Source organism: Cherax quadricarinatus, chromosome 61 (genome assembly GCF_038502225.1).
Source record: "Cherax quadricarinatus isolate ZL_2023a chromosome 61, ASM3850222v1, whole genome shotgun sequence".
NCBI lineage: Eukaryota > Metazoa > Arthropoda > Malacostraca > Decapoda > Parastacidae > Cherax > Cherax quadricarinatus.
The window spans coordinates 15897529-15910269 of record NC_091352.1 but is presented as its reverse complement, the minus strand read 5'-3'; the positions used below and the strand labels follow the sequence as shown (position 1 = coordinate 15910269).

Sequence of the window (12741 nt, the reverse complement as noted above, 5' to 3'; positions counted from 1 at the left end):
GTCAGTCGAGACCTCAGTACCTGAAGCGGGTGAGGAAATAGCACCGGCAAGAGGTACAGAGGCACGAGGAGTGTCCGAAGAGTGGTCCAAAGACGAGGCAGGGGCCAGAACAGGGTGCGGTATCAAGAAGGGGCCCGGGGGTATCAGGTTCATGGATTGGGTTCTCCATGGTTAGGTTACTTCTTTCTTTTTGTTTTTAAGAAAAAAAAAAAAGAAAGAAGAAAATAAAAATAAAAAAAGAATAAAAAAAAGAGAGGACCAGGGAGGGATAGTTCCTAGGAGGAATGAAAGGGCCAGAAATCTCCCTCCACGCCCAAGAGGACCTCAGCACCGCAAGTAACGTAGATGCAGCATGGAACCCGTGCCATACCCTACCCATCATGCCAGTAAACCAGCAATCTGGGATAGCAACCTCACATCTGCCGAGCTACCTCAGTGGACAAAAGAGAGGGTGGCCGGATATCCACCACAAAGCATACCTCCTTCGGCCACCACCCCCGGAATCTGAAAGGTGGCTTCCAGAGATACACCCGTCACTCGAAAGACGCCCAAAGCCACTCTCCGGGATACCGGAGAGGGATCGGGACATCCCCAGGCGATCCAGATTCCACGGCAAACTACGCCACCTCTAAGAACCTCAACAGAATGGGATGGGCCCCAGTACCCTTTTCCCTACCTAGGAACTAGCACGCCTGTGGGAAAAATCCCAAAGGCCAAAAAGAGGAAGGGCAAAAGGGAGGGGTGGGAAGGGGGAGGAGGAAAGGGAAAAGGGGAGGATGGGATAGGGAAGGGGGGATTGGGGGGTAATTAGGTTCGGTCTGAAGAAGGAGACTGACAGATCTAATTCCTCAGACCAAGAGCCCCTTCACCACGCCAACTAGCCCCCCTTGAAGAGGTGGAAAGCCAAAGAAATATAATAGGGGCCTGCGGATGTGACTATCGAACAGAGAACTTGTTATTTTAGTGCCAGGAACGTCTTTCTTGTTTATACCGGACCCTATTCGGAAACTGGCATCTTTTGAAATTTGTGTGAAATTGGCAAAATTGCTAAATTCTGACCACTTTATTGTATAGTTGAAACTGATAAATGGGTGGTTTCTTGTACTCATTCGATAGAAAAAAATGGAGTTCTAGCGAAATAGTTATGATTTTTGTCGACTAGTACATTGGAATTGGCCAAAAATAGGGCTCAAAGTGGGCAAAATCGCCGATGCGTACACATAGTCGAGACCATTAACTTCGCGAGAGCATAATTCTGTAAGTTTTCCATCAAATTTCATACTTTTGGTGTCATTATGATCGGGAAAAGATTCTCTATCTTTTCATAAGAAAAAATATTTTTTTTTTTTTTTGAAATTTGGCCGAGCCTGAGAACAAGTTTCGGAGAGGGCCTGTCGACCCTCAAAGAGTTAATGATTTAAATTAACAATTAATACTTTGTGAAATTTTTTGTAGCTCAATTTAATGCGAGGGTAATAAGGATAAAATAAGCTACAATTTTTTATCATCTGTACATTTCTTAGTTTTACAAGATTCTTTTTCATGTAACTTCTCCCTTATTGCATTTCTTAAACTTGATATTTTTAGAGTAAATAATGGCTGGAAAATGAATAATATATCTACATTACTGTACTTCCTAGGTAGTAAGTTGGTAGACAGCAACCACCCAGGGAGGTACATGTACTACCGTCCTGCCAAGTGAGTGTAAAACAAAAGCCTGTAATTGTTTTACATGATGGTAGGATTGCTGGTGTCTTTTTTTGTCTCATGAACATGCAAGATTTCAGGTACGTCTTGCTACTTCTACTTGCACTTAGGTCACGCTACACATACATGTACAAGCATATATATACACACCCCTCTGGGTTTTCTGCTATTTTCTTTCTAGTTCTTGTTCTTGTTTATTTCCTCTTATCTCCATGGGGAAGTGGAACAGAATTCTTCCTCCATAAGCCATGCGTGTTGTAAGAGGCGACTAAAATGCCGGGAGCAAGGGGCTAGTAACCCCTTCTCCTGTATATATTACTAAATTTAAAAGGAGAAACTTTCGTTTTTCCTTTTGGGCCACCCCACCTCAATGGGATACGGCTGGTACATTGAAAGAAGAAAGATCTACATTACTGATCCATGGGGAATGGAACAGAATTCTTCCTCCGTAAGCTATGCGTGTCGTAAGAGGCGACTAAAATGCCAGGAGCAAGGGGCTAGTAACCCTTTCTCCTGTATATGTTACTAAATTTAAAAGGAGAAACTTTCGTTTTTTTCTTTTGGGCCACTCTGCTTCGGTGGGATATCGCTGGTTTGTTGAAAGAAGATCTACAATACTGCTTATAATGCAAGTAAACACACCATTCTCCAAACATTTAGCCAAGATACAGTTTCTACTTAGATATTAATATAAAGTGCAGTATCAAATTGCTTTTGGTGAGGAAGAGTTTATGAGAAGAGAAGAATGTATAACATTTTGTTTACATTTTACCCCAAAATTTTAAGGCATCATGCATTAGCCAAATTTATGAATTACTTTTTTCTAAATGGGTTTAAACTGAATTAATTAGATTCTCAGTGCACTAGACAATAAAAAAAATAGCTTCTTGAATGAAAAAAAAAACAATTATTTTTATGAGATTCTGCCTAAATAAGTCCATTTAAGACCATAATTGGACAAAACATTTTAGAAACACACCAGATATTTATCTTCCCTCTAAAAACTGGTTTTCTTAAGTTTCTTTTAGTTGACAAATAGTTGAGTATGCTTTATCAGTGTGTAGCTTACTGTAAATGCAATCAGAGAAAACAGCATTCTTGCTGTACAGAAATTCATTATCATTCCTATTCTTCAAACTGTCCTCCTAGTGCCAAAACTGATTTTTTCCTTTATATCCTTAAGCCAATTTATTTGTATATGCTATTTAGTTTAGGCCCTGCTCCCACGGGTTTACCGCCTGTGAAACATAGTGACCCTAAATTTAAGCAATTATAATATATAGTAATGCATGAATAAAGGAAACAACCGAGAAGAATCAGGAAACATGACAGTAAAATTCCAACGTTCACATTTTATTTTCACAGTGGCTTAACCGTCAGTCTTTATTCATAGTAAAATACCGATGTTTGTTATGGAGGATGGGTTGTATTCTTTCAGTTCTGTTTTCACAACAGATAACAAATGTTTCATGCACATTACATTTAATTCCAATAAATAACATGAGGTAAATATAAGAGTTATATCACTCACACTATGAAACACTTATATTCTAAAAGTTAAGCAGTTTGTATAAATTAGTTCAGTCAAGCAATGTTGAAAACCTTATTGCATTTTCAACAAAAACAGTTGTAAACTGGAAGTTTAGAAAATTAGTCCATTAAAGCACTTGGGTCATAAATAGCCAACAGCTTGGAAACTAGGTGCCAATAACCTTTGTGTTTAGCAATGGTACCAAAAACACTGCCTCACTTGCCTATTATAGCAATACACAAGATTTCCCCACCAGCTAAAGTGTATTGCCATTTATATATACAGTAAATCACTACTGTCTAGTTTCCCTAACTAAACATTTGGCAAAAGTCTGTCCATAACTTTTCACCTTATGACTAATAAGAAATGTATATGAATAGTAACAATAAAGTTTGAAAGACTTGATTGGAAACTAAAATTATCAACATTCTGAGGAAAAATATTTGGACATCTCAAAGATTTTCATATCAATTGAATCTACAATACTTCTGTTACATTTTAAAAACATCAGGTCATGGAAACTGAAAACGTGTTACAGCAATGTTCCTTCAGTTCAGTTTCTCATTACTACCAATAGCAACAAAAATCTCATTTTTGCTCACGTTAAAACTAAAATAAATGCCTAAGAGGCATACATAAAAGTATTATATTTTTTACAGTTACATGGAAATTTTATTTTTAGGCATGCCGATATTTTCAATGGCTTTTTCCTTTTATGTGGATCCATTCAGTTACGTTTTTCCAAACTGGTCAACTGATGAAAAAATCTAATTTATTTTCTTATATGATATCATACTATTTACCAAGTGTTACACAAACAAATAAATCTCACATGAGATGAAAAAAAGTTTTCTATGTAACCATTTTCACTTTCAAAATTTTTTATTTAAATGAAGTAGTGAATCTACATATTTATTATAAGAAAGTTATTTATTGCCCTCCCGTATAATTATATTGAGAAAGACACGGGAAACATTCTTTAAAAACAATCTTTTGGATTACTGAAAATACTTTGAATATAAATATGTCCTCATTTTTAACATCATATGTGCTTATTACACCAGAAATTTTTCTTCCTGGAACTATTTGTTCATTTTAGCATTGTACATCCAAACACCATGCTCTTATTCAGTTAACCATTTTCTTCAATGTAGTGGAAGGCATTTACCATGCAATTAATAATCTAGTGCATACTTGTAAGCACTAGATTATTAACTGTAAAAAAGGTTAGCACTTGGTTATGATTAAAATAATAATAATTGTATAAAGGTATTTGAGATTATATTTTTACAGTTTAAAAATATATTGTAAATGGTGAGGTGTACAATATCTCCCAGGTAAAAATGAAAAAACTAGGATGTAAACAAAATTATGGTTAATGTACCATTTCTCAATTTTAAATAATAAAATTTACTCAACTCCTTATGGAAAGTTTTCATATTTTTTTGTGTAAATTTCTTTACTGAATGACCAATCACATAAGTTGGACCAGTTGTAATTTTTGCTAATTTATCACTTACTCTTGAATCATTTTTCAAAAGTTTCAGTCTAATTATTTTTAATTACAAGCAAGCCATTTATAAAGTTTTTAAGTATTGGCAAGCAGAAATCTCTTGTAACTGTTGTGCAATGCCACTGGGGTAGTCTACAAATGAATTAAAAAGATATGTAAAGTGTAGCCTCTTTTAAGCAATCAAATTATACATACATAAAACAACATTGGAACCACACATATTAGCACTTTAATGAGCCCATTCAAACATTTCATAAACATTTCCAAGTCCCTACTATGGAAATTTCAAACTGTATTATATTTACTTAACAATTTAAATCATCATTTTTTAATGAGCTATCAGCAGCAAATAAAAATATTTATAATTTTTAGAGTTACTTTTTCATTGTTTGTCAGTAATCTTAAATTGACATCTTCTGATTAAGTATGAGCACAGCTTTGGCTACTATTCCTTGCATGCTTTTCCTCCTATAAAAAAGCATAACACTCTTATAAACATACAAATATATATATATTGTTGCAGGGGTACCTATATGTACCTCTTAGGATGCAAACAGGCAAGACCTTAAACTTGAAATAAATAAACTTAAAAATAATACCACAAATTAAAAAGAACAGGGCTATCAAATCATCTTAATAAGCATAAGTGAAAAAATATTTACTGTACTAATAAAATATTTACAAATTTCTTTGTGCCTGTTAACATTAATATATATGAGAACTATAAAATAAACTTAGTAACATCAAAATATGGCCTTATCTAGTCAATATTCTTATCTATCTGACTTTTGAAAATGTAGGTGGTATAATATTGATGATTACGAAAAAATTGTCTTGTACAGTATTCAAAACTTAGAAATACTATTATAGAAAACAAAATATTTTAAAAAACTAAATTTTTTTAACATAAAATGATTACATATTTTCCACTGCATATTTTCTTGTAAAACTATACTGTACCAAGCATTACAGAACCACAAACAATGAATGCACTATCTTTTCAACTGATTTCAGCCTTTAAGCTGAGTCAGTATAATGTACTGAATATCGTAATTACTGCGCTTCATAATTACCAAACCAGGCTGGAGACGAGCATTGAAGGATACATGAGGGACAGCTATCTATGCTCTCCACTATCCTCCATACTATTACCAATTGGCATAGCCTGCAATAAATTCCTGCAAGGAGCAATGAAATCCAACACAACCTACAAGGAATGTCTTGTAGTTTCACATCATAAAATGCTGCTTACACACTAGCACCATCAATCTTAACATTTTTTCTTGACTGCTGATGCATAAATATTTTTTTTTTAAACTAAAAATTTCCCAAGAGACTATTAAGAGTACTCGAGTTATAGTGGATGCTTCTGATAAGAGGGAATACCTTCTGGTCTTGTGTGGTTCTGAAATCCCACAGAAATGCTGTCACCATCCTAGAACCAGTACTATGCAGCTTCTTCACTTTCATATAAAGTTACAGATGCTATATGTCCATTGGCCATAACCTGAAATTATAAAAATGTACATCTTAAAGTAGTGCACTAAATTTATTTTACTACTTTTAAACTCAAGTTATGCTTCATAGCTGTCAATACAGTAGTCTAAAATATAAATAGAATACTGGCAATTCATTTGCAATTTAATTTTTTTTAAGGATATTAAAAAAATCAGCTCAGTAGACATGAGGCAAACTAAAGTGTATGACAATTGTGCACATTCCATTCATTTACACAAGAACAGATTACTGTATACAAGAAAAAAAAAAAAGAGAGGAAAAAAAAAAAACTTGGTTGAACTAATAAGCCTAGTTGTTGAAACAGTAAATACATTCACATATAGATGAAAAATATACATACAGTATATCCACCTACCTCAAAAATAATATCCTGATATGCATGGCAAAAGGTTGAGCCAAAAGGGTTTGACGTATTGGTGGAAGAGGATCGGTGGAGAACGACTGGACGCCCCCGAGGCTTGATCCTGGATCCCAGCGTGTCCCAGAGGGTTACACTCTGAACCTGTTTACAAAACTTGCAAATAAACTATCCCTTATACAATGCATCCCAAGGATATTTCAAGCAAGTTAAAGTAAGCTACATCAACCATCAATCAATATATTGAGGAGCAATATCATAGAATGCAATTTTTTTTTTTTAACACAGCCAATTCCCACCAAAGCTGGGTGACCCAAATTTTTTTGACTGACAGAAGACAAACAATCCCTATCCCCTATTCCCTAGCTGATTAGCTGAACTCAAAGTCCAGCTAATCAGTTTTCCCTGACTCCTACTGTAGATTTTACTATGCTCACATCAACAGCAATATAATCTCAACTCTTCCTGGGATGTCTTCTACACCTTTCCTTCACCCTAGATTTATACACTTTTTTTTTAACTGATCCTCCTACATTCTTTCTAGATAATCAAACCATCTCAACACCTCCACTAAGTCTTGAAATACACCATTAATTACTTCACTTCTTTTTTTCAGCCTAATATTTATATTATACACTGACCTCAAATCTTTCTTTCTTTCTTTCTTTCAACGCACCAGCCGTATCCCACTGAGGCAGGGTGGCCCAAAAGGAAAAACGAAAGTTTCTCCTTTTTCATTTAGTAATATATACAGGAGAAGGGTTACTAGCCCCTTGCTCCTGGCATTTTAGTCGCCTCTTACAACACGCATAGCTTACGGAGGAAGAATTCTGTTCCACTTCCCCATGGAGGTAAGAGGAAATAAACAAGAACAAGAACTAGTAAGAAAATAGAAGAAACCCAGAAAGGCTTGTATATATATGCTTGTACATGTATGTGTAGTGTGGCCTAAGTGTAAGTAGAGGTAGCAAGATGTACCTGAAACCTTGCATGTTTATGAGACAGAAAAATGGACACCAGCAATACTACCATCAATAACAAAAAAGGCACAATACCGTGACTGGAACGATACACAAATAACCCGCACATAAAAGAGAGAAGCTTACGACGACGTTTCGGTCCGACTTCGACCATTCACTTTGTCAATGGTCCAAGTCGGACCGAAACATCGTCGTAAGCTTCTCTCTTTTATGTGCGGGTTATTTGTGTATAATACTACCATCATGTAAAACAATTACAGGCTTTCGTTTTACACAAAACAATTACAGGCTTTCGTTTTACACTCACTTGGGAGAACGGTAGTACCTCCCTGACCTCAAATACCCATTAAAAATGTTGGCATCACAATAATCTGATTTCTTCTTCTTCTTTACTCATGGTAAATGTGTTTCCAGTGATAGATGATGGTGAAAGTTTCTTTTTCAGGTCACTCTGCCTCAGTGCGAGATGGCCAGCATATTAAAAAACATTTACACCTACCATCCGACTTACGACCGAGTTCGGTTCCGAGAAACCGGTCCTAAGTCGAAATGGTCATAAGTCGAACTTTACTACTGAATATCAACAAAACTTTTTTGTAATGACTTTATTTTATTGTTTTATTTTGGTATTTCATGTTTTATTTTACTTTTTATGTTGTTAGTACTGTATTTTATACTGTAAGGTTTAGGATAAACACTGTGTACAACACAGAGTCTGGCTAGTCCAACACGCAACCACAGCCACTACAGCAAGGATTGCTGGAAGTTCTGGCATAGATTTTACAGAAAACAGTTTGACTGACTCTGCAGACTAATGACAATGCCAGTTATCCTGTATGTGCTGGGTGAAAACTGAGTAAAGCAGAAGGCTGAAAAGAGGAGCTGTTTGCAAGTGAGAGAGGTCTCTGAATCAATAAACATGCATGGGGTTTGTAAGTTCATTGCCTGGAGTGCTCGAAGCACCATGTACCTAATTATAAATGCATTAAACAGCCATGATGACATCAATTAATCAATCTTAAACCCTACCTATTTTAAACATAATTTGAAAGATGTTTTACTTTTGCTTACTGTTATATACTAGTTTATGCTCGCTATATGTATAGCAATATACTATTATAGTGACAGTACAATATAGTACAAGGAAATGGGTCAAAGGAGAGCAACCGGTCATCTGCCTGAAGTACAATAAATGGTTCTCAAGGGTTAACTTTCCAACTAATTTTTCTGGCATTTTTCAATTTTATTGTGTATTACAAAATTATGTTATTTTCTTTTAAGGGACATACATTTTTTCCTTTCATTTGTGTACTTTTATTAAAATTCTTCTACATAACCCTTCCCCATTTAGGAATGAAACAAGTGTACAACTTCTACAGTTCAGTCCCCTAGCATATACAGTGTCTGGCAAGTTATTCAAAATGTCCATCTTCACTGTTCTATGAAAAATGGATTTCACTGGTTATCACTGTTTTACAGGAATATGGAAATCACTAAAAATTAAAATGACAACCCAAATAGTTGTTTATTTCCCAAAAATTTGGCATAAAAAACACGGTCGTAAGTCGAGTGGTCGTAAGTCAAGCAGGTCGTAAGTCGGATGGTAGGTGTATATACATGTATGTATGTATGTATGTATGTATGTATGTATGTGTGTGTGTGTGTGTGTGTGTGTGTGTGTGTGTGTGTGTGTGTGTGTGTGTGTGTGTGTATATATATTCTTTCTTTCTTTCAACGTACCAGCCGTATCCCACTGAGGTGGGGTGGCCCAAAAGAAAAAACTGAAGTTTCTCCTTTTAAATTTAGTAATATATACAGGAGAAGGGGTTACTAGCCCCTTGCTCCCGGCATTTTAGTCGCCTCTTACGACACGCATGGCTTACAGAGGAAGAATTCTGTTCCACTTCCCCATGGAGAATATATATATATATATATATATATATACATATATATATATATATATATATATATATATATATATATATATATATATATATATATATTTATATATATATATTTTTTTTTTCAACAAGTCGGCCGTCTCCCACCGAGGCAGGGTGACCCAAAAAAGAAAGAAAATCCCCCAAAAGAAAATACTTTCATCATCATTCAACACTTTCACCACACTCACACATTATCACTGCTTTTGCAGAGATGCTCAGAATACAACAGCTTAGAAGCATATACGTATAAAGATACACAACATATCCCTCCAAACTGCCAATATCCCAAACCCCTCCTTTAAAGTGCAGGCATTGTACTTCCCATTTCCAGGACTCAAGTCCGACTATATGAACATAACCGGTTTCCCTGAATCCCTTCACTAAATATTACCCTGCTCACACTCCAACAGATCGTCAGGTCCCAAGTATCATTCGCCTCCATTCACTCCTATCTAACACGCTCATGCACGTTTGCTGGAAATCCAAGCCCCCTAGCCCACAAAACCTCCTTTACCTCCTCTTTCCAACTGTTTCGAGGACGACCCCTACCCCTCCTTCCTTCCCCTATAGATTTATATGCTTTCCATGTCATTCTACTTTGATCCATTCTCTCTAAATGACCAAACCACCTCAACAACCCCTCTTCTGCCCTCTGACTAATGCTTTTATTAACTGCACACCTTCTCCTAATTTCCACACTCCGAATTTTCTGCATAATATTTACACCACACATTGCCCTTAGACAGGACATCTCCACTGCCTCCAACCGTCTCCTCGCTGCTGCATTTACCACCCAAGCTTCACATCCATATAAGAGTGTTGGTACTACTATACTTTCATACATTCCCTTCTTTGCCTCCATAGATAACGTTTTTTGACTCCACATATACCTCAACGCACCACTCACCTTTTTTCCCTCATCAATTCTATGATTAACCTCATCCTTCATAAATCCATCCGCCGACACGTCAACTCTCAAGTACAGTGGACCCCCGGTTAACGATTTTAATCCGTGCAAGAGGGGTAATTGTTATGCGAAATAATCGTTATGTGAATGAATTTTCCCCATAAGAAATAATGGAAATAAAATTAATCCGTGCAAGACACCCAAAAGTATGAAAAAAAAATTTTTTTACCACATGAAATGTTAATTTTAATACACACAAACTGAAAAAGGCATGCACACTTACATGACACTTACTTTTATTGAAGATCTGGTGATGATTGATGGGATGGGAGGAGGGGAGAGCATTATCTTCTTACTGTTTAGAAGGGGAATCCCCTTCCATTAGGACTTGAGGTAGCAAGTCCTTTTCTGGGGTTACTTCCCTTCTTCTTTTAATGCCACTAGGGCCAGCTTCAGAGTCACTGGACTTCTTTCGCACAAGATATCTGTCCATAGTGGCCTGTACCTCTCGTTCCTTTATGACTTGCCTAAAGTGTTTCACAACATTGTCAGTGTAATAATCACCAGCACGGCTTGCAATAGCTGTGTGAGGGTGATTTTCATCCATGAAGGTTTGCACTTCAAGCCACTTTGCACAGATTTCCTTAATCTTTGTAGTAGGCAACTTCTTCAATTTCTCTCTCCCCTCCTCTGAACCAGTTTCCCCAGGTCTGGCCTCTTGCTCTTGAAGTTGATCTATCAGCTCATCAGTGGTTAGTTCTTCATTGTCCTCCTCCACCAACTCTTCCACATCCTCCCCACTAACCTCCAACCCCAAGGACTTTCCCAATGCCACAATGGATTCCTCAACTGGCATAATCATCTCAGGGTTAGCCTCAAACCCTTCAAAATCCCTTTTGTCTACACATTCTGGCCACAGTTTCTTCCAAGCAGAGTTCAAGGTCCTCTTAGTCACTTCCTCCCAAGCCTTACCTATAAGGTTTACACAATTGAGGATATTAAAGTGATCTCTCCAAAACTCTCTTAGAGTCAGTTGAGTTTCTGAGGTCATTACAAAGCACCTTTCAAACAGAGCTTTTGTGTACAGTTTCTTGAAGTTGGAAATAACCTGCTGGTCCATGGGCTGCAGGAGAGGAGTGGTATTAGGAGGCAAAAACTTCACCTTAATGAAGCTCATGTCCCCATAAAGTCGCTCTGCCACGTCTGTAGGATGACCAGGGGCATTGTCTAACACCAGGAGGCACTTAAGTTCTAATTTCTTTTCAGTTAGGTAATCTTTCACATTGGGGGCAAATGCATGGTGTAACCAGTTATAGAAAAATTCCCTAGTGACCCATGCCTTACTGTTTGCCCTCCACAGCACACACAAATTATCCTTGAGGACATTCTTTTGCCTGAACGCTCTGGGAGTTTCAGAGTGATACACTAATAAAGGCTTCACTTTGCAATCACCAGTAGCATTGGCACACATGAGAAGAGTAAGCCTGTCTTTCATAGGCTTATGTCCTGGGAGTGCCTTTTCCTCCTGAGTAATGTAGGTCCTGCTTGGCATTTTCTTCCAGAACAGGCCTGTTTCATCACAATTAAACACTTGTTCAGGTTTCAGTCCTTCAGTTTCTATGTACTCCTTGAATTCCTGCACATATTTTTCAGCCGCTTTGTGGTCCGAACTGGCAGCCTCACCATGCCTTATCACACTATGGATGCCACTACGCTTCTTAAATCTCTCAAACCAACCTTTGCTGGCCTTAAATTCACTCACATCATCACTAGTTGCAGGCATTTTTTTAATTAAATCCTCATGCAACTTCCTAGCCTTTTCACATATGATCGCTTGAGAGACGCTATCTCCTGCTATCTGTTTTTCATTTATCCACACCAATAAGAGTCTCTCAACATCTTCCATCACTTGCGATCTTTGTTTCGAAAACACAGTTAAACCTTTGGCAAGAACAGCTTCCTTGATTGTCTTTCTGGTGCCCACAATAGTAGCGATGGTTGATTGGGGTTTCTTGTACAGCTTGACTAGGTCGGCTATACGCACTCCACTTTCATACTTATCAATGATCTCTTTCTTCATTTCTATAGTAATTCTCACCCTTATTGGTGTAGGGTTGGCACTAGAAGCTTTCTTGGGGCCCATGGTCACTTATTTTCCAGAAACAGCACCGAAAACACTGTAATAATACGAAATATTCCGAGTGTATGCTTGGATGTTACCGCGGAGGCTGGCTGGTAAACAATGGCACGGGCGACACATGTGAGGCTGACTGAGGGCGCACAT

At 37.1% G+C, this 12741-nt stretch overlaps 1 protein-coding gene across 3 annotated transcripts in view; it reads right to left on the bottom strand.

Moving 5' to 3' along the window:
- Positions 1-3018: 3018 nt before the first annotated feature.
- The window catches only part of LOC128699320 (PHAF1 protein CG7083), a 54177-nt gene continuing 44454 nt past the window's right edge, over positions 3019-12741 (bottom strand). Inside the window, exons 8-9 of one of the 3 annotated variants that reach the window (XM_053791934.2) lie at positions 6625-6765; positions 3019-6258 (exon numbers count right to left, since the gene is read on the bottom strand). In XM_053791934.2, the coding sequence (XP_053647909.1) occupies positions 6199-6258; positions 6625-6765 (201 nt within the window). In that variant the 3' untranslated portion in view covers positions 3019-6198. Of the gene's footprint in view, positions 6259-6624; positions 6772-12741 lie in introns of those variants that run through there. The other 2 variants (XM_053791933.2, XM_053791935.2) reach the window with 2 other exon arrangements.